The sequence below is a fragment of the Sorghum bicolor genome, chromosome 8 (assembly GCF_000003195.3).
Source record: "Sorghum bicolor cultivar BTx623 chromosome 8, Sorghum_bicolor_NCBIv3, whole genome shotgun sequence".
NCBI classification, from domain to species: domain Eukaryota; kingdom Viridiplantae; phylum Streptophyta; class Magnoliopsida; order Poales; family Poaceae; genus Sorghum; species Sorghum bicolor.
The window spans coordinates 5,377,016-5,399,049 of NC_012877.2; the positions used below are offsets into that span (position 1 = coordinate 5,377,016).

General features: G+C 47.7%; 2 protein-coding genes across 3 annotated transcripts; both read right to left on the reverse strand.

Moving 5' to 3' along the window:
- Positions 1,337 to 5,727, reverse strand: LOC8076280 (calcium-dependent protein kinase 28). The gene is made up of 7 exons (XM_002442849.2): positions 4,492 to 5,727; positions 3,882 to 4,025; positions 3,636 to 3,788; positions 3,421 to 3,536; positions 2,361 to 2,528; positions 2,023 to 2,247; positions 1,337 to 1,918 (listed from the first exon to the last, which is right to left on the reverse strand). The coding sequence occupies exons 1-7, from the start codon at positions 5,099 to 5,101 to the stop codon at positions 1,787 to 1,789; spliced, it is 1,548 nt and encodes a 515-aa protein (XP_002442894.1). The 5' UTR covers positions 5,102 to 5,727; the 3' UTR covers positions 1,337 to 1,786.
- Positions 14,794 to 21,817, reverse strand: LOC8076281 (probable sodium/metabolite cotransporter BASS1, chloroplastic). 2 transcript variants are annotated; one of them, XR_002446752.1, is made up of 8 exons: positions 21,068 to 21,817; positions 20,832 to 20,972; positions 20,322 to 20,477; positions 20,130 to 20,251; positions 19,912 to 20,049; positions 19,740 to 19,800; positions 15,196 to 15,383; positions 14,794 to 15,110 (listed from the first exon to the last, which is right to left on the reverse strand). XR_002446752.1 is itself a non-coding variant. In XM_002442850.2 (7 exons), exons 1-7 carry the CDS (start codon positions 21,560 to 21,562, stop codon positions 19,116 to 19,118), a joined length of 1,302 nt encoding a protein of 433 aa, XP_002442895.2. In that variant the 5' UTR covers positions 21,563 to 21,817; the 3' UTR covers positions 18,939 to 19,115. The 2 variants fall into 2 exon arrangements, 1 of the variants encoding a protein (XP_002442895.2); XM_002442850.2 differs by lacking the exons at positions 14,794 to 15,110; positions 15,196 to 15,383 and adding an exon at positions 18,939 to 19,304.

The following is a 22,034-nucleotide window of genomic DNA, read 5'->3' on the forward strand; positions in this document are numbered from 1 at the left end:
CGTAAGCAGGGTGCACAAGAGCACAAGGGGATCGGATATGAGTTGTGAGGCCGAGGATGGCCTCTGGATTTCGGTGGCTGACGCGTCACGGTTGCCTGCCTCTCACTGCCTTTGGCTCCAATCCAATCCTGTTGCTGTCACCAATCACCAGCTTTTTTCTTGTCCTGATTCCTGATGCTCTAGGCCTCGTTTAGTTCCGAAAAGTGAAAAGTTTTCGGTACTGTAGCACTTTCGTTTGTTTGTGACAAATATTATCTAATCATAGACTAACTAGGATTAAAAAATTCGTCTCGTGATTTATAGCTAAATTGTGTAATTAATTTTTGTTTTTGTCTATATTTAATGTTTCATGCATGTGCCATAAGATTTGATGTGACGGAAAATTTTGAAAACTTTTTGGTTTTTAGGGTGAACTAAACAAGGCCCTAGCTATAGGCTGCTGTTGGCACACCATCTTTCTTTTCTTTTTTTTTTCCTGTAATAATTTCCATCCCATTATCCATTTTCATCTGTGCATTGTATGGTTAAAACAAAAAGGTTAAAAAAAAGCTGCAACGACGGACCCTACTGCATGCAGCTCAGCCATGGGAGTTGCTCACCTAAAAAAGGGTCGCCGGCCGGCCGGGACGGACAGAGACCTGCACCAAGTTCTGTGGACGCACCTCGCCAGCCACCGTCGCCCGTAGATCCATTCGCACGCCTGGCAATGGCCGCCACCGTAGTTTTCGTCGAATAATTCGGGAGTTTCTTGGGGGCTTGTGGGTTCTGGCGAACTGGCGATGGCAACGCCTGCTGCTGCTGCTGCTGCTGCGAGTTGTTTGTTGCCATGCCCGGCCTGTGCTTCATGTGACTCACTCACTCACTCATTCATGAAGACACAAGAATGAGCATTCAGGACAAATGTTGCGGTCCTGCCTGCAGATCATCGGTCACGGCAAATGATTCAGTGATCTTCATATACTGGAAGAAGAGGCCGAAGCCGAACTGTTCCTATCTTTCATTGATTACATACATTACATTCAAGAGATCACTGGATGGCAACACATACAACTTGCTCCTGGCAACAAGACAAGAGTAAAATATCTCTGCAGGAACACCTGGAGCACAACACTGGTTTAACCATGTCTGAACAAATGCTCTGCACATGGTAGATTCTGAATCCGCTATCCCGTTCCTTCACATGGAAGTAATGCGAAACATATAATTTACGAGTCCAGACATGATTTGTCCTAATATCACTATCATCCACAGCATATATATGAAATACCTTTCCTCATCAGTTAAGAGTTCAGAAAGATGGAAAAGCAAGTATCACACGAACAGCAGCAGGCAAGGATGAAGACAAATCATGTAACCATTCCTAATAACACTGTGATGATAACAAAAACAAGTTTTGACAAATCATCAATAATAGATAGGTTCATGAGAACATGTTTACAAATCCGTTGATACTTCAAATGGAGGAGACCTAGGTGCCTACCTTATGGACCACAGCGCATTTTACACTGACAACAAAGATCAGTAATGGTACAAACCTGAAATTACCAACAACAGTCATGAAAAAGACAACAGGACTCCGGAGTAGCATAACATGTTCATCTTCAGCACCTAAAATTTGTCACTGGTACCACAGAATGTTCTTTCCACTAACTACTAGTACCACTGAGAATTTTAACAGCTATTTTTGTGGCACTGGTACTAGATCAACTAATCAATCTGTCAAAGCTGATGAGGCACGGTAGACTTCAGATGGGAGCATCTGGAAAGCAGAATCCTCTGATAAAAACTAGGTCTCAGAAGGCTTCAAGAGTTCACCAAGATTCACATGCAAGCTGCTCCTCATGGTTCGCCTTCCTGTTCCACCAGCATTGCCCTTTCTCATCATCGCAGCAAACTCACTGTAATCAATTTGGCCATCCTGGAAAGTGATGTATAATTTAACAGCACCCAATTAAATGAAGATGAGGCAACCGACAAGTACGGAGATGGAGACGAAAAACAAGAAGGATGAAGAAGACTAACATTGTTCTGGTCCACATCTTTGATCATATCCTCAAGATGAACATCAGAAAGACCAAACTGCTCACATGCTTGTGACAGCTCATCGATTGTTATGAAGCCACTCCCGTCCTTATCGAAGAATGCAAATGCTGACACCAAGCTTTCCTCCCTCTCCAGTTTATTCATGTGCAATGTAGCCGCTAAGAACTCTCCATAATCAATGGTTCCACTGTTATCAATATCAGCCTGATACAGAGGACAAACCCAGATTACAATCTCAATGGTTCGTACAATCAAAGGGATGCTCCAGTAGAACTATTTTATTTGGAAAATACACTTGATATAATAGTAGCACTTACTGCATCCATCAAAGCCTGGATTTCAGGTTCCATCAGATCCGAGCCCACCCTTTTCAGACCATCCTTCAGTTCATCATAAGTTATCGTCCCACTATTGTCAGTATCAATCATTTTGAACAACTCCTTTAAACCCCCAATCTCCTCCTCAGATAGACTTTCAGCAATCACCTGCACAAACCAAAGAAATGCCTCTGAAAAGATCAATTTCAATGGCCATAGCATGTTGCACATGCCATTGTCACTTATCATTTATCAAGCATTTTTGCAACCTCATGACGTGCTTATTATACAAGAAACTAATTCACCTAGAGTTCTAGCAAACATTATTGCAGAACCCATAGTGGGAACCTCAGCATTACTTGTTCTAGTATTATGTCAGACAATTAAGCAAAAGCAAAAATCTCTTCTCTTCAAAGAAAAAAGAAAGGACAACACATTTTTCTGAACCTCTGTTTTGGAAGTTACCATTGTTGCCATACGTGGCATCCTGCTGCTAGTGTTAGGTGGCCTTTAACCAATGGTTCAATAGCTTTTGCTGATCGGTAGTCATAGATTACCGTGGCTGGCATCCAGGTATGGCCATAGTGCAGCTGAAGGGATTGGAGACAGAAGGGTGGGGGTACGCGGGGACTGTTCTTTTGGAAAGAAAAAAGGTTCCATGAATTATGAAAGCAGGCCAGCTTTGGCAGAACCACCAATCCCACCATAAAAAACAACAATAGGAGGTTAATATATATTTAGTTTTGACTATGCCTGGCTTCAAAAGTTTTAGTTTTAAAGCAGATGTGTATAAATTGGCCTTTCTGAAAAATAAAGGGGAGTAATATATATTTAAAGGTAAGTTCACAAAAAAAAATCTAGTTAACATGGAAAACAAGGCGAAAGAGAGAGGAAAAGATACATGCGAAGTTAACTTATTACACAAAACTAATAGTAGGATGCAAGGTAGTGTTATTGTTATAACAGAAATGAAGCATGAATCTAACATCACCATTAAACAAAGTTCTGAATTTTGTTTGCAACATAATCACATATAAAAAATGGGATAAAAATATCTTACCCTCAATGCCATCTTCTTGAGCTTGTTCATTGCAGAAAAGTTTTTCAGCCTTGACAAAACAGCAGAATCAATAGGCTTATCAGGTGCAACAGAATCATCAACAATCCATGGATGACCTGGCATAGTCAATGTTAATAAGAATGACACAGGAGCCCAAGTATGCATATGAAATATCAGACAGTGATGGAGACAAGGCATTCAGGCAGAAAACTTACATAGAACCTCATGAGCAGTCAATCTCTTCGCAGGATCCCGGATAAGCATCTTACGGACTAGATCCTTAGCACTATCAGAGATACTTGGCCATGGTTCAGATTCCAAATCAAGTTTGCCTCGCAAAATCTGCCTGAAGATCCCTGCTTCACTCTCTGAAGGGAGGGGGAAATAGGGAAAAAACACATGTAAACATGCCAAAGTAGGTGAACAGAAATGGATCTCAACCTAGCAATTCAACAGTTTACCTGCCCAGAATGGGGGTACACCACATAGCAAAATGTACAAAATCACTCCAGCGCTCCATACATCAGCTTCTGGGCCATAGCATTTTTGAAGCACCTCAGGGGCAACATAATAGGGGCTCCCAACAACGTCAGCAAACTTATCACCTGGAGAATGGAAAGGGACAACTTTCAGTGTGTGTTCTGTTAATCACTTATTAAGCAAGCAGAAGAGAACACTAAATCAACTGAAGACTTCATTAATCACTATGCATAATAACAGCTGACATTTAACACAAATCCTATTAGATGTGTACAAGAAAAGGCAGTTCTTGCCAACAACCTTGAAAGCCTTATTAGTATATTTAAGGATTAAGTGTTAGATGTTATTATAGTTTTGATGTCTGTGATAGATTTTTTTTTATGCTAGCAAATGAGATGCTATGCAAATGACACATACTTAAATAGGCTTGCTGATGTACCAAAACAACTAATAAGAGCACTACTCCCTACCAAACGCAATGCTAGCCATTTGCCCCACATATCACTAGAGTGTGAGGGGCCATATAGCAACATTATATTATACAGCACAAAATTTCAAACCAAACAGCCTAAACATTGCATAGATACGCACCGGGCTTGTAGAACACGGAGAGCCCAAAATCAGTGGCCTTGAGCGGGGCATCCTCGGCGGTGCTCGCGAAGAGGAAATTCTCTGGCTTGAGGTCCCGGTGCATGACACCGAGCGAGTGGCACCCCTGCACCACCCCAACAATCGTCCTGATGAGCTGCGCCGCGGCGCGCTCTGTGTAGTGGCCCTTGGCGACGATGCGGTCGAAGAGCTCGCCGCCAGCGCAGAGCTCCATGACGAGGTGGACGAAGAGGGCGTCCTCGTACGCGCCGCGGATGCGGACGACGTTGGGATGCTCGGAGAGGTGGTGCATGATCTGGATCTCGCGCCACGCGTCCTCGTAGTCCTCGCGGCACAGCAGCTTGCGCTTGGGGATGGACTTGCACGCGTACTCGGCGCCGTCCGCCTTGCCCACGCACTGGTACGTGGTGCCGAACTGCCCCTGACCCAGCTTCTTCCCGATGCGGTAGTGGTCCCGCACGTTGTCCGTCTTGTGCGGCAGCACCGACGCCGGCCGCCCACCCGACCCCGCCGTCACCGGCGGCGGCAGCCGCACGTGCGCATTGGCGCCGCCCGCCTTCCCCCTGCCCGGGCCTTGCGGGTCCGGCTGCATTGCCTTCGGCGGCGGCGGTCCCTCCTCGGATCAAGAACCGTAACCGAACGGACGCCCTGCCTTTCCTCGGCAAAACGTGGCGAGGCTCGACCACCGACCAGAAATGGAAACCTTTTCCAACTCCGGGGGTGATTCTAGATTACTTTCCGAGGAATTTACACCGATCGAAACCGAACAACTGAAAAGATTGGATCTCGGTGCGGGGAACCCTCGCCTGCGGGGAATCTGGGGGAATGGCTGACGAATTGGGCGCGGCAAAGGAGCTTTAGCGGAGGTTTATCGGCCTACGCACGCCGAGGAACGGAGAAGAGAAGCCAACGGCAAGGCGAAGACGCGAAGCAACGGGATTGCTCTGTTTCCCTGCTCCCTTTTGGATTGATTGATCGATTCTTGCGGGGGATTTAAAGAGAGGTCACATGCGAAGGTTGGATTTTTCCTCCATGTGAGGGTGGAAATCTAATCGGCCAGGTTTGGTGATTGCTCGGGGCTTGGATTGGGTCTGCAAATGGGAACGGATCGCTAGAGCATGTGGGGGAGCACGTCGGTGGTTATCGTCTTCGCCTCCTTGGCGAGAGGCGGAGGAGAGGGAGGGGGGGAAGACAGGACACGGGAGGAAGACAACGTGGTCGGAAACTTCCCTTTCCATTTGTTTTATTATTTATTATTGTTATTATTTAATTTGTTTTCCTCCCTTTATTATCCAAGTAGTATCTCTTGCCACTCACTTACTGGATCTGTTAAATAGATATATATACTCCTACCATAAAAAGAACTTTTAACTGCATATCCTTTATGACGAAATGGCTTTGTAGTTTCTTTTATTATCCTTTCAATCTAAAAGTCTTTATAAAGACTAACTTTGAAACTGATGGTATATTTACCTCTCTATTTAATTAGGATATTAGAGTTCTTACACCGATTTAAGACTAATTGTGATTTTACTCTTATTTTTTGTGTGATCTTACCTTGATTGTTTTTTAAAAAAATTGTAGCCACCGTTTGCCCTAGTTTCACCCTCATTAGCTAAAAGCAAATAAATGATTAGAAAATAAAAAACTATACTAACCCCTGATTTTATTCTAACTCTCCCGGCTTTCGTCAATGCTTAATTACACATGTGTAACTTGTTATAGTTTGCTTAGATTTGGAATATCTTTAAATTGATTTCATATTGAGTCAACTTTTTTTTACTATATTGAGTCAACTCCTGTTCAACGTCAATCCTTTAGGCGCTGATGGAGCTCTTTTGTAAAAAATAATAATGTTTCAAAAATATTGACCAAATTTTGATATTAAAACAGAGGTTAAAATCATAGAGAACTCAAAATACATGGGGGCGAATTCACATGGAAAATGTAGTTTTTTATGCCAAAATGACAGTAAACAGATCAAGGTAAGCTCTCCTTCATTTTGATACGAGACTTTAAACAAGGGTAAAACACAGAAGAGCCACCTTTTAATCTGATTGCAATGCCTTGACAAACTAATATTGACACGTCATGGGAAAAGTTCAAAACTATATATTCTCAAATAATTTGTTCATAAAGCTAAGGTGATATATTGGCACCCTAATCTAGTTCTAGTGTGAACTGGTACGGACTAGTTAATAAATGATGGTACGCATCGATCAACTAATTCCCTTCATTAACTTGTCCAATTTGAGGCTGATAAATTAAATTGAGAACACACTGTTAAAATCATGCCAATTCCACAATTCGGGGCCCATAATTTCATCTCCTGATTGATGATGGTAATGTAGTTCTATAATATGTGCCTTTTGTCTAATAGATATCATTCTTCATTTACAAGTCATTCTAATGCAATTCCAACAATCAATTATTGGTTTTTCTGCGTCCAAACTAGTGCTATAATATGCACGTTTCTTTTAATTAGACTAACCTCTTCAACTACATGTTATTTATTGACTGAGCTCCAGTTTCACCTGCTGCATGTATTTGCGACGCTATTATCGTACTATAGTAAAGCTATTTCTCTTGCTCTCGAAAATGAATCGAAAGTTGTTGAAGCCATTTATCTTCTTTTTGCTCTAGGTCCACTATAATGCAGAAGCTAGAGCTTGTACAAGCCTTGCAAAATGAAACTTTTTGATGAATAATTCTTTATTTTTAGATATATAAGAGCATCTTCTAGAGTTCCCCTATCCAATTTTTAGGTCAAATTAAGGTTCGTCAACAAAATTCACCCTCCAACGGTCCCATATCCATCCTCCTACATTAGTGCTATCCTAAATTATACTCTCCCTCAAATTTGAGAGGACATATTGTCTTTCCTATATGTTATTTGAGATAAGGGAATTGTTGGAGGACAAATATCTAGGAAAAAAATAGTTAGGATGCACTGCATTTGAGAATATAGGAGAATCAAGTTTAGAATGATTCTTGGAGATGCTCTGTGGAGACCATACATGTAGTTTTTTTTGGGGTTGGGGGGGGGGGGAGTTTCTCAACAATGTCTTTGAATTCTTATTTTTATTGTTGTTACTTTAAATAACAATGATCTGTAAGAAAATAAAGTTTTTCAACAATGTCTTGAATTCTTATTTTTATTGTTGTTACTTTTGAAAATGGAAGGTACTTGTGCGAGTTGTGTAAAAAAAGAAAACCTATCTGTCATACCAATGATAAATCCTGAATTACATCAAAATTTTATTTCGATAGGTATGATACTGTATATAGTGGCACATTGCATCATCAAAAATTTCTTATGACTTGCATAAAATTATTTGATGTCCCCATTTACACGTTTGATGGGTTCATGGGCGTGTTTGGTTTGCATCTATAAAGTTTAACTCTCATTACATCGAATGTTTAGACACATGCATAGAGTATTAAATATAGATTATTTACGAAACTAAAAACAAAACTAGAAAGTAATTTGTGAGACGAATCTTTTGAGCCTAATTAGTCTATGATTAGATACTCATTGTCAAATAAAACGAAAGAGCTACAGTGCCTGTTAAACTTTAACAACTCCAATCAAACACCCCCTTATGTTTTTTTACAACACACTGTTAGCCTACCAATATTCTTGACATATATTCTCATGAAAAAAAATATTTGCAAAGACGAATTGAGGAGGAAGATGTGTAAAGGAATGAACAATAATGCTAAACAAGAACACACTGGAAGCATATAAAAATAAATAAAATATGAAATGATAGTGAAAGCCGTTAATTTTTCAATGAGAACGTGCGTCCCCACTAATCACGTCTCCTTGTCACCTTTGACTTCTTGCACCAAACTCATGGGCAAGTCTTCCGATGAACCCCAAATTAAGCATTAGATTCTCCTCAACGAAAACGTCAGAAAACAAATCGCAGAAAAAATCGAGTGTTTCATGGCTCTCTCAGACTGCTGCCGTTGCTTTTTTTTGTTCTTCCACTAAAATTAAGGGGTCAGAACAGTGTTTGTGAAATTTCTTGGTAGAGTCGCATATATCAGGTTTCACGCACCGATCAAATGGACCTAAAAACTTAAGTTAATGGAAAAATATGGACAATCCACTTATATTTCAACACTCCCACTTATATGCAACCGCATATAAGATGCAAACGTGGAAATAAAAGAGCGGAGGGCTTAAATAATGCCTCTGTCAAGATTCGGACTCATCACATCATATCTGTTTTATTCATATCCACCGTGTTTTGGTTTTCCATGTTCCATTAGTCGTGATTTCATTTATTTCCATCATTATTACATAGTCAAGCGGCATGGGCAAATAATGAATCTTGATGTCAGACATTTGGACCTCATCTTGATCACCGTCCCTTCAGAGTAAATTGTAGGGTACTACCCTCTCAGTCTCTCTCACACACACAAACAAAAGAATAATTATACTGAACCGTTGATCTCTCGCTCTGTTCATCAGTACGGTTGGTACTGATATTGTTGCTGCGATCAAGCAAATGAGGAGTATGATTGTTATTGACATTGTTTTTTTTTTCAGAAGGTAAGAAAGTAATCACTGCTACAGCCATGACTGAACAATTAGTAGGAAGAAGCTAGCCGATTTATACTGTACCTAAGAGTAGAATTTAAGTATTACCAGTTCCGTCCTCTTTGATCTTGGGAAGCATCACCCCCAACTGGGAGGCAGAGACTAGTTAAATCACAGTCACAGCACATGATTCACAGACCATATGACCAAATTAAATATATATACTTGATCCCTCCCCAATCAGTGTGAGTAACTTTGTTAATCTCCACTTGAACAAGGATGGGAGACATCAGCCTCGGCAACGTAAACATAGACAAAGGGAAGCCAAGTCAGTACCCACTCCTAATCTCCTATGCAATCTCTTCTGTATTCTTACTGGTCTCATGGATTTACGAGGCACTGCAAAGAAAGATTGCCATGCATATCTCTTGGTCTCTCAGGAATCATATGCCAAGTCATATCAATGACAAATTCCTTTGGGCACATGCCTCAACAGTACAACAAAGAGAAACATCTCTCATCACAAATTGTCAAGAGCGTCAAGCCCTTGACTGGCAGGACCGCGGCTACGAAGCTCGTAGCCGTCGGCCGTCTTCTCCGGTGAGGTTATACCCCTCTACCGTAGGCTTAGGTTTTAGAAAAGAGACAGGAGACAGGAAATAATTGTTATTGCTTGTTTATATCAATAGAGTCTACAGATATTTATGTCCCTTCTACCTTACTCCTTTTTGCTAAATATCCTATTTGGGACTAATATAAATTGCTAGTACAAAGATAATTAAAGATAACTGGGCCTATGTTAGCCCCTGGACAGCTCCTGGGACTCCTGGGCCGCGCCCTCGACGCGCTGAACGCGCTCAGCCGCGCGCCTAACGTCCCGAGCCCGACGACGTCTGCTGTACGTATTACCGTACATGACATCTCTCCCCTCCTCCAGTACCAGCTCGTCCTCGAGCTGGAACGTCGGAAAACGTTCGCGGAACGTATCCCAGTCTTCCCAAGATGATGACGATAGTGGCTCGCCCTTCCAACGCACCAAGACCTGTCGCACTCCTCTTGCCAGTCGCGAACGTTCCAGTCGCTCCGGCTCTGGAACTGTGGCGCCGTTGTGGATGACGGGGAGAGGCGGGGGACTGGTTGGAGGGTCACCCTGCCACTTTTTCAAGAGCCCGATGTGGAAAACATCATGGAGTCGAGCTCGGGCCGGAAGAGCCACTCGGACGGCCACCGCGTTGATCACCTCCGTGACCTGGTAGGGCCCGAAGAAACGGGGCTTCAACTTGCCGGACGATGGTTCCAGCGAGGCGATGGGGCGGTGGCGAAGACGCAGCAGAACCCAGTCGCCCACAGCATAAGACACCTCCCGATGAGTCTTGTCATAGTGACGTTTCTGAACGGCCTGGGCTTGTTCCAAACGGAAGCGGATGTCTTGCAGAAATTCTTCCCGCTCGGCCATGGTCTTGGCCACGGCCGCCACGCGTGTCTCCCCTGCTTCATAGGAGCGTATGGTCGGCGGATCCCGGCCATAAACAATGCGGAACGGAGTGTCGCGGAGGGACGACTGATATGCGGAGTTGTAGATGAACTCAGCCTAAGGAAGCCATCGGAGCCATTGACGGGGACGGTCGCCGGTGAAACAACGCAGGTACATGGTGATCACCTTGTTCGTTGCCTCAGTCTGGCCATCTGCTTGCGGGTGAAATGCCGAAGTCATGTGCAACTTTGTTCCCATAAGCCGCATGAGTTCACGCCAAAATGTTGAAGTAAAGATAGGATCGCGATCAGACACCATAGACTGCGGCATCCCGTGAAGACGAACGATGTCGGCGAAGAACGCAGTGGCAACTGATTCTGCTGTGTATGGGTGAGCAAGAGGAATAAAATGACAATACTTGCTAAACCTGTCCACCACGGTGAGAATGACGGACTTCCCGCGAACTTTCGGGAGAGCTTCGACGAAGTCCAGTCCAATGTCGGACCATACCGACGACGGCACGGGAAGCGGCAAGAGGAGCCCCGCCGGGTGAAGTTGCTCCGACTTGAGCCGCTAACAGACTCCGCAGGTGCGGATGAAATCTTGCACGTGGTGGCGCATCCTGGGGAAATGAAAGTCACGCCGGAGTCGATGTAGGGTGCGCTGGACTCCCTCATGGCCGTCATCGTGGATAGCAGTCATGATCTCCAGGAGCAGCGGGGACGAAGGCGCGATGTAGAGGCGGCCTGCATAAGTGACCAGACCATCGCGGACAGCCCACGGTGAAATGCGGGTACCTGCCAAAATCTCTTCTCGGAGAGCCACTAGGGCCGGATCCTCGGCGTGTGCTTGACGTAGCTTGTCGATGAAGTCGAAGCGCGGCGCTGACAAGGCAAGCACCACTCCCGTGCTGTCTTCCGTGTCGCGGCGAGAGAGAGCATCAGCGACCACGTTCTGAGTGCCCGGCTTGTACTCCACCTCAAAGTCGAATCCCAAAAGCTTCCCGACCCAATGATGTTGAGGGATCGTAGCGAGCCTCTGGTCCAGCAGGAACTTTAAACTGTAGTGATCTGTGCGCACGGTAAAGTGGCGGCCCCAGAGGTATGGACGCCAATGACGGACGGCGTGAACGAGGCCGATCAGCTCCCGCTCATACGCAGCGAGGGAGCGGTGACGTGGCGCGATCGGCCGACTGAAGAACGCGATCGGGTGTTTCTCTTGCAAGAGCACTGCGCCGAAGCCATGCGTCGAAGCATCACATTCGACCACAAACGGCTTGCTGAAATCTGGAAGAGCGAGTACCGGTGCTGTGGTTACGGCCGCCTTCAATGCTTCAAACGCCGCAGCCGCCTCCCCCGACCATGAGAAACCGTCTTTTTCAATAGTGCCGTCAGAGGAGCTGCAATGGCGCCGTAGTTGAGGACGAAACGCCGGTAGTATCCTGCCAAGCCGAGGAAACCACGAACCGCGCGTGCCGACTTGGGCACCGGCCAGTCATGGATGGCCTGTACCTTGGCCGGGTCCATGGCCACGCCCGTCGCTGTGATGATGTGGCCAAGGTAGGAGACCGACGTGACGCCGAAAGCACACTTGGACCTCTTGACAAAGAGGTGCTGGCGGCGGAGTTCGGTCAAAACCACCCGAAGATGTCGAAGATGATCTGCCCACGACGCACTGTAAATGAGGATGTCATCAAAGAAAACGAGGACAAACCGACGAAGGAATGGTCGTAGGACGTCGTTCATCAAGGACTGGAATGTCGCAGGCGCGTTGCACAGGCCGAATGGCATCACCAAGAACTCATAGAGACCGTCATGCGTGCGGAACGCGGTCTTGTGGACGTCCTCGGGCTTCATGCGCACTTGATGGTAGCCCGAACGCAAATCGAGCTTGGTGAAGAAGCGAGCACCGTGAAGCTCGTCCAGAAGCTCCTCCACCACTGGGATTGGGAAGGCATCCTTGACGGTGAGTGCGTTCAACGCGCGGTAGTCTACGCAGAACCGCCAGGATCCGTCCGGTTTCTTCACGAGGAGCACCGGCGAGGAGAACGCCGATGTGCTGCGGCGTACGATCCCTTGCTCGATCATGGCTGCACACTGGCGTTCCAGCTCATCTTTGTGGGCTGCCGGATACCTGTACGGGCGCACCGCCACCGGTGACGCGCCGGGCTTGAGTAGGATCGGATGGTCACGGCCGCGTGGGGGGGAAGACCCACCGGGGCAGCGAAAACGTCCCCAAAAGAATCCAGCAGGCCCTCCAACAGTGGCTCGCCCGTGGATGCTGCTTGCTCGCGGGTGGTTGCTGCGTGTACCGTGGGCGCCGTCTTGCACGCTACTCCCGACCAACAGATAGGCCGGCCGCCGTGATGGAAGGACAGGGTGTGGGTAGCGACGTCCCAAGCGATGCGCCCTAGGGTCGCCATCCACTGGGTACCCAGCACCATGTCATATCCAGTGAGGGGCATGACGTAAAGGTCGACGTCGAACGTCATGCCCTCGATGGAGATAGGTGCGTGCCGAAGGACGCCTGGGCATGCCACCTTCTCGCCATTGGCGACTGTGGCAGTGAGCCGCGGCCGGGGTAGGATGGCGATCCCGGTGCGGTGTGCTGCCGCCTCGCCGATGAAGTTGTGCGTGGACCCCGTGTCGACCAGGGCGACGAGCGTGGCGGCGCCCAAGGTGACCCGAAGCAGGATGGGCGCGCCCACTGTCACGCCGGCCACAGCATGGAGGGAGAAAACGGGAGTCTCTGCAGCCGCGTCGTCCTCCTAATCAGCAGCACCTCCATCGACGTCATCAATCTCCACACCATCCATGAAGAAGATGCGGCGGCAGAACCTGTTATGGCCACGTGAATACTTTTCGTTACAATTGAAGCACAGACCTTGGCGGCGGCGCTCGGCCATCTCTTCCGGGGTGAGGCGGCGTTGGTTTCCTTCGACTCGGCCCTGCTGAGCAGCCGCAGGTGGTGCCGGGAGCGCCAAGAGAGGCGGTGGAGCCGGCGCGACAGCCCGCACCATGGGAGCCGGTGGTCCGCGCTGAGGTACCCGCGGTGGAGGTGGCGTCGGTCGCTCCTGCTCCATCAACTCGATCTGGCGGGCCAGGCTCATGGCGGCGGATAGGGAGTCCGGGCTGTGGATGCGGACGGCGTGGCTGAGTGGCGGTAGGAGCCCTCCTGTGAAAAGTTGGACCCGTTGTGCCTCATCCAGGCGACCGGCGCGAGGCAACAATGCCTGGAACCAATTGGCATACTCCTCCACGGTCCCTGTCCGGCGGCACTCGACGAGTTCAAACAACGGGGCGGAACGGAGGGGAGGGCCGAACCTCAAATTCAGCAGATCCTTGAAATTTCCCCATAGCGGCGTGCCATCATCTTCCTGCAGCTGTTGGAACCACAGCTGTGCGGTGTCGTCCAGATGATACGACGCCATGCGCACGCGCTCTTCTGCCATGGTTCGGTGTTGGCGAAAATAAGCCTCGCATTTGTTGAGGAACAGCATGGGATCGGTCGTGCCGTCGAAGCGGGGGAAGTCCCACTTCTTGTGCTTCGGGTGGAAGTCCTGATCGTGCAGACCCTCCAGGCGTCTGCCGTCGGCGCCACCGAACGACGATGACTCGGACTTCTCCTTCATCGAGGCCATGTCGGCCTTCAAGGTCGTCATCTCGTCGGACATAGTCTTGAGCTGCGCGAGGACATCGGCCAGGGTGGGTTCAGCCATGGTTGGGGACTGTGCAGTGGACGCTGTGGAGGGGGTCGGGAAGATGGCTGCTGGGCGAGGTGGGCGGCGGCGGCGGCGGCGGGAGGTGGAGCGGAGGCGGAGGTAGAGGATCGCCGGATAGCTGATACCAAGTTGTCAAGAGCGTCAAGCCCTTGACTGGCAGGACCGCGGCTACGAAGCTCGTAGCCGTCGGCCGTCTTCTCCGGTGAGGTTATACCCCTCTACCGTAGGCTTAGGTTTTAGAAAAGAGACAGGAGACAGGAAATAATTGTTATTGCTTGTTTATATCAATAGAGTCTACAGATATTTATGTCCCTTCTACCTTACTCCTTTTTGCTAAATATCCTATTTGGGACTAATATAAATTGCTAGTACAAAGATAATTAAAGATAATTGGGCCCGTGTTAGCCCCTGGACAGCTCCTGGGACTCCTGGGCCGCGCCCTCGACGCGCTGAACGCGCTCAGCCGCGCGCCTAACGTCCCGAGCCCGACGACGTCTGCTGTACGTATTACCGTACATGACACAAATTTTGACCGGGCAGTTTGCAACCTTATGCATGTTCATTCATATATCTTTCACATATTTTTACAAGATAGTTTGCAGATAAGCATTGAGCATAATGATGGCCAAGTGGAGGATGCTCTTATTTTTCTGGAGCAATCCAAGTGGAGGATTTTTATACAAACTTGACTTTGTTATGCCTGACGACTCATTCACATGATAGCTTCCTTTGACCATATATTATACTAAGTTGCTAGCCACTAACCAAAGATTCAGAAAAGGAGGCCTCATCTGGACATGCTACAGTGCTGATCATTCAAACTCAAAGCTTTAACATTCCAGGTCACCATTGTTGAACTGCAAGAAGAAGAAGAAAAGCTAGCTGGTAAATAGTGTTGCCCATGATCCTACAACATTGGTTGATTGTTGATCAGAGTCAGACCTTTAAAGTAAGCATTCCAGAACAGCATGATTCAGCTCCCAGAAAAAACCACTAGTGATTATCATGATTCCACAGCTGTGCAACAGATTTATGTTGCTCCGAGTCTTCAGATTTTTCCTGTGTCATGTGTGGATGGATGAGATCTGGCTTTCTGCTCTCATGGTTCCATGAACCTCACCAACCAACACCTGTGGGGCAGTGGCAAGCTTCGGTCATCATTAGTCGTTAGCACTGGCACAAGCTCATGGATGCAAATGGTACATGTCCTTGACTGATGCCGTTGCACCATGCCATCTAGTTCACCGACAAGTGACAACAACATACAGATCGAAGCAGTGGCACAGGGTTTTGTTTGCAGGCACAGCACTGCAGCAGGTAACATGCAAAAGGATTTCTCTATTTGCAGTACTGAAAAGGGACCCATATATGTTGGTGCTGGACCCCTGAACTGAAATAGGTCCTATAACTCTAATGGGGGGTCATTCAAACAAAAAAGTTATGTTGTAGAGCTAAATAGGCCCATCATGAGCTCTAAGAAATATCAGAATAGAGCTAAAGAAGGCTCATCTTGGGCTCTAAATAATATCAAATATTGGTGGATGCAACCATCCTAGGCTAAGCTTGCAGTTTTAGGACGAATCTTTCTTTAAGTAAAGTACTAAATTTGCAAGTCAATTATCCTCAAGCCAGCATTCAAGTGGTGTATGTCAACAGAAACATATAGCTTGTTCCAGAAACATGGTTATGGAAAACAGTGGCTTTAGCATGAGGTAGAACAGAGAGAAAGATAGAAAAGACCCGACGCCCGCGTCGCTCTCCCTCGAGGGTGACCGGGCGGCCCCATCTGCCGCCGCCGCAGGTCCCTCCCCAGCGCCTTCTTGGCCCGGCCACCGCCGGAGCTTGACACCGGGAATCCAACGGACGGCAAGGACGGCGGCGGCTCGGCCCTCTGCATCCTTTCTCTCCCTCTCGCTAAGCCTATGCGGGAGTTCCGACGCCGACACAGTGAAGATGGCCGGCGACGCTTCTTCGGTGTGGGTGTGGGCGGATCTGGCTCCCCCATGCCCGGATCAATGTGCAGGCAACCTCCTACCTCCTCCTCCTCCTCCTCCTCCTCCTCCTCCGCTGCCACTTCATGTTCCTCTTCTCCGACTCCGGTGAGGTTGGGGCGGCCGGTGTGCTCGTCAGGCCCAGATCTGCAGTCTCCGCACCGGTTTGCGCATCCCCTGCCTCTTCTTCCTCTTCTCTGCCGACTCCAGCAACCTCGAGTGCTCGGCGGCCGTGACGGTGTGCGGCAGCCGCCGCGCATGACGGAGGGTCTATCTGGAGATAAGATGAGACGGCGTTCCACGATGAGGGAGGATCATGACGCGGATGTTGTTGCTGCTGCATGAGCATGTTGGGTGGGGCGGACGTGTCGTTCTCATGCAGCGGCAGCCTGCTCTTCTACCTAGGTCTCAGTCCACCGTCCCCGTGTGGCGGTGGACGGCACCAACATCTCTTCACCAAGAGACCTCTTGGTCGGTGTTGGTGCGCGCCTCTGCGACGTGTGGCGGCGACTGACACTATCGGTGCGCGCCTCCCGTTGTCGTGGGCGAGTCTGCCGGTGCGCGCCTCCTGTCGTCGCGGGCGAGTCCGAACGGCTCCGCGGCATGTGGCGGCGACTGGTAACGCCAATGCGCGCCTCCTGTTGTCGCGGGCGAGTCCGAACGGCTCCGCGACGTGTGGCGGCGACTGGCACTGCCGATGCGCACCTCCTGTCGTCGCGGGCGAGTCCGAACGGCTCAGCAGCGTGTGGCGGCGACTGGCACTGCCGATGTGCACCTCCTGTCGTCGCGGGCGAGTCCGAACGGCTCCGCGGCGTGTGGCGGCGACTGGCAGCGATAGTGTGAGCCTCCCGTTGTCGCGGGCGAGTCCGAACGGCTCCGCGGCGTGTGGCGGCGACTGGTTGTGCCAGTGCGCGCCTCCCATTGTCATGGGTGAGTCCGAAAGGCTCCGTGGCGTGTGGCGGCGACTGGTCGCGCCAGTGCGCGCCTCCCGTTGTCGCGGGCGAGTCCGAACGGCTCCGCGATGTGTGGTGGCGACTGGCACTGCCAGTGCGCGCCTCCCGGCGTCTCGAGCGAGTCTGTAGGGCTTCGTGGCGTGTGGCGGCGACTGACATTGCCGGTGCGCGCCTCCCGTCGTCGCGGGCGAGTCCGAACGGCTCCGCACGACATGTGGCGACGACCGGCAGGAACACTTGCAAATATTTCTGGGCGAAAGCTCAGCTCAGATCATGTCTGGGCCAGTGACAAGATTTTCCTTCTTAAAGGTGTCGCTGAAGAACATTTAGCCGCTTCTTCTCATGGGCCATTTGTTGCAGCTTTCCGTCGGCACAAGGCTCAGGCGAAAGCCTTGCCACGCTTCTGCTTGGCTACGATGATTACGTTCTAACGTCATTCACCTCCTTGGGGGCATCGTCAAAGAGCTTTCGTGTCTCACGTGTGGTAGTCCTTGCTTTTCGTTTGTGTTTTTGTTTTTGTGGTTTTTGCCACTTTTCGCCCTAATGCTGGGGCTGTTCGGTGTTGTTGTAGTTTCTTCCTAAACTTTTGTAAAATTTATATCAAGCCGTTTTGAGCTACATTATATATTTTTAGGTGGGGAGTAATCCTCCGGTGACATTAAAAAAAACAGTAGCTTTAGCCTACCTTCCAAATGAAGATTGGAGAAGAGAGGGAGGGGGGGGGGGCAGGGCACATTAGAGTAATTTCATGAGACACTGCACATATTACAAACATAATGCGAGTTATTTCTCCACTTACCTTGCAGATAAGCATAATGCAGTTTCTGGACTGCTTGGGGGTGATACTATATATGACAGCATACCTTCTCAAGTTATTTATTACTGAGCTGACAGTGTTTTCCTGAATCCTGACTGACTTAATGCAACCTCGTTTTTTTGGAAAACAAAGCAAAACGCTAAGGGCACTCCCAATGCACAAACCATCGTGGTTTCTATAGACATTAATTATAGTGTCACCTAAGCATTTTGCTGATGTGGCAAAAGAGTTATTGAAGAGAGAGCAAAAATCATAAAAACTAGGTCTAAATTAGAAACCATGTCTAAGTTAGAAACTATGTATACACAAAATCCAAGACATGAAGTGATCTAATTGGTTAAGAATGGAGAGAGAATGAATGTGATTGGGTAAAAAAATATTCTATAGAAACTATCTATTGAGACCATAGTTTATATATATAGTGTCTATAAAAATTAATACATATTTTTTTGAGGAAACAAGAGGAGTACAGGCACTCCTACTGAAAAATTTATTAAGGAAAACTATCTATTAGGACCATAGTTTCTATATATAGTGCTATAAAAATTAATACATATTTTTTTAGAAACAGGAGGAGTACAGGTACTCCTACTGAAAAATTTATTAAGGAAACATCATTAATACATATAGAAACTATATATAGTTTTTAGCATTGGGAGTACCTAATATGCTAGGTAAATTTGGGGAAACTGGGCTAAAGCAATGACCGCTAATGACAAGCTACCGAGCTCAAACTAGTGCTCATCGTTGCCACCAATTGATTTATGCCGGAATGGCCAACACAAGATAGGAACTCCAAAGCGATACCTCCAAGGAAGTGCATGAGGCTGAAGGCCCTGCCTCGCCGTCCATAGACCAGAGTTGGGCATTCACCCATATAATTCAGACAGGTTGTCTGTATACAAGACCTGGGTCCTCCAATAATTAAGGTAGCAAGATTGTTCCAAGGCTCACAAAGCCAACATTCCAGAGTCATCAGTGATCCCAGTTCCCCAAAACGATCGAAAGTACTCAAAAGGTAAACGGTCAGGGTTTCAATGCTGCGCATATTTGAGTAGTAGATATGACAGAGGAGATTAAGCACACGACAGTAAGAGTAGATCATGCATTGGTTATGTCAGTGGTTTCATTCTCTGAAACAGAAGGGCTGATAGATTGCCATATGAGACCTAGTGTGCTACCCATCATGTTCATGATGACAGCTGAGAGTGCAGGAGGGAGGGCGACCAAGGGTGAGGAGAAATGTGCAGTTGCTAAAACTACCCCTAAGGATGAGTTTTGCATTCCTACCTGCAATCCAGAAGAAGAAAACCTATATTAAAATTTTTCATAACACCATGCACAAATTAATTCTCTTCATTGCAGTTCTGAATGAATGACAATCAAGTAGAAAGCATTGTACAGAAAAACATGGTCAAAGCAACAGAATTATTGTTGCAAGATTTCTTATCCGTCCTTGGAACTTATGAGCTTCGCTCACTACATACAATATAATAGTCTCTATGGTCAGAATACGTGATGTTTTCAGACAACATATGATCTGCAAAAATGCAGCCTTGTCTGCTGTTTGTACACCTCTTAATTTAAATGTAAGTGTGCTGGAAAACTTGCTTGATTTGTCTACTTCAGTATTCTATACATGGTTTCAAAACTGGATATATAAATCCTCCGTTTTACTGGCCATATTGATTGGGAAATGTGGTTAGATCTGGTCAGGATCCATACCTCAATAGATATTGCTCTCCTTTGTTTTTCTTTGAAACCACCAATAGCTGCTGCCGCATAACTGTTTGTCATAGAGCCATGTAAACATTTAGAAATCTGGATGACAAGTGGCGACAACTTCTGATACAAAATTTGTGAAGCGCACTACACATAATCTGTTTGTCACACTCACCCAACAAAGAAACCAGCAAAATGCAGCAAGAAGACAGAGAGCATGACAATGCCAATATCCCTGGAGAAGAAGTTCCCACTCACAGAGGATGCATCGGCAATTGTCGATCTTAGGCGCACAAAGTTCTCAGAGAAGACACTGTAACATTAAAAAAGGGTTAAAAGGATGCAGAGTTTCTGCTATTCCCAAGCCAATATGACATGGTAAAGGATCTGAACCTGCATGCCAGAAGGGATGAAGCCAAGACTGCCATCAGAGGTGCAAAAGGAGTCACAAATTGAACTACTGATGGGAATGCAGTTTGTATCGATGAACCTAATAGAATTGGGGCAACCACCACCTGAAGGGGAAAATGGTTAGAGAAAACAAGAATAACTTTTGTTATGCACAAATGGCATCAGAAATTTCACCTGCAAAGTACTGAGGGAGAGCTTCACAGCATCCACGGGAATATAAGCACCGGCAAGAATTTTTGTTAACAGAGGAGTAAGGAACACTGCAGCAAGAGTGCTGCAGACAGTCATCACGATGGATAATGGAACATCACCTTGAGCAACTAAAGTCACCTGCACCACCAAACGAAACAATTAGGTAAGATGTGTACATTTCTGCAATTCTGCTTTTAGTGCGTGTATAGGAACATCAAAACTGCTAGCTTATACTGAAGTTAAAAACAACCAAAGTACTCTACTACTATTGGCATCTCAATTCCAATGTTCAATGAACACAAGAGTGTGAACACTGAATTGCATAGTTTGGCCCTTGAAGCTTTCAGTTCACGTAAGTTTCAGTACATATATATCCAACAAAGTGAAATTTGGCCATAGGAATAAAAGAGAAGGGGACCCAAAAAAAAAAATCCCCACTCTGTAACAGAAATTGGGAGTGCGTGACAAGCTGGGTTTAGCTGACAGTGTTACCACATTGGATGCAGTTCCTCCAGGACAGCATCCCAGCAGGATTAGTCCAGCTGAGAGGGGCGGGGGAAGCCCCAGCGCGTGGCTAACGATGGCGCCAAACGCCGGCATTATGGCGTACTGCGCGGCACACCCGAACAGAATCTGCAGCAGCAAAAACCACCCTTCAGGTTGCATTGCACGGGACGGGAGGAGAGGGAGATCGAGGAGCAACAAGGGATCCGGGTCCGGTCACGTACGGCGAGGGGCCTGTCGCGGAGGAGGGCGGCGAAGTCCCTGAGCTGGAGCGCGAGGCCCATGGCGAGCATGATGAAGCCGAGCGTGGCGGTGTAGGACCCCGGCGCCAGCGCCACGAACCACCGGAACGCCTCGGGCCGCGCGACGGCCACGGAGGCCGGGTACAGCCCCGCCGCCGCGGACAGCGCCGCGTGCCACCGCGGCGTGGGCGCTGGCGCGTCGGGGCCTCCGGCGGGTGCCGCGAGGCATTGGACTTGGGCTTGGAGGGCGGGAAGGCGCAGGAGCAGGCGCCGCCTGGGGAAGGGGCGAGGGGACCGTGGCCTCGGCGCGATCCTCGAGGTGGAGCTCCCGGCGGCGGCGGGGATGGGGCGGAGGCGGAGAGGGAGAGAGAGGAGGAGGGGAGCCATGGCGGTGGCGCGATCCGGGAGGTGGAGCTCCCGGCGCGCGGTGGTTGGTTTTTGTCCCGTGCAGAGCAAGTGAAGTGTAGCGCAGATCATTTTGGCGGGCACCGTTGTAAGGCGGAGTTCCTGAAAATACGCCTTCACCTATCGAAGGCAGGTTCGTAGTGTTCAAAAGAAGAAGGTTGGTTTCGTGGCTTTTCTTTAATTTTTTTCATATATAAATTGTGTATTAGTGGCTTTTCTCAGTCGTATATCTAGGACGGTTTTGGTCATAATCTTTTTTCCTGATGTCTTTCAGCTATAATATTGTAGACCGTTTAGATGTCCGTTAGAAGAGTGTTGTTTGTATGGTTAAACTCTTCTAGCTTAATTATAATATTACATAAATCTTTTATGTATTCAAGAAAAAAGACATCGGATATTAAAAATCTTTGAGAACTATATTATTTATTGTCAACGAAGCAATGATGGGAGAAATATTTGTTTTTTTTTCTACCTATAAATGGAGAGGAAGATACTTGGACAGTTGACGCAGTGCGCGTTACGATGCTAAAAAGAAACGTCCGTA

What these genes read in the sequence shown, in the direction of transcription:
- LOC8076280 (XM_002442849.2), bottom strand. Translation starts at nt 5,101, where the DNA reads ATGCAGCCGGACCCGCAAGGCCCGGGCAGGGGGAAGGCGGGCGGCGCC. An exon ending in CTCCGTGTTCTACAAGCCCG is followed by an intron (nt 4,026 to 4,491) that starts GTGCGTATCTAT and finishes TCCATTCTCCAG; the next exon opens with GTGATAAGTTTGCTGACGTT. An exon ending in TGTACCCCCATTCTGGGCAG is followed by an intron (nt 3,789 to 3,881) that starts GTAAACTGTTGA and finishes CCCTCCCTTCAG; the next exon opens with AGAGTGAAGCAGGGATCTTC.
- LOC8076281 (XM_002442850.2), bottom strand. Translation starts at nt 21,562, where the DNA reads ATGATCTGCGCTACACTTCACTTGCTCTGCACGGGACAAAAACCAACC. An exon ending in TCCGCGACAGGCCCCTCGCC is followed by an intron (nt 20,973 to 21,067) that starts GTACGTGACCGG and finishes TTGCTGCTGCAG; the next exon opens with ATTCTGTTCGGGTGTGCCGC. An exon ending in GGAGAGCAATATCTATTGAG is followed by an intron (nt 19,305 to 19,739) that starts GTATGGATCCTG and finishes TCTGGATTGCAG; the next exon opens with GTAGGAATGCAAAACTCATC.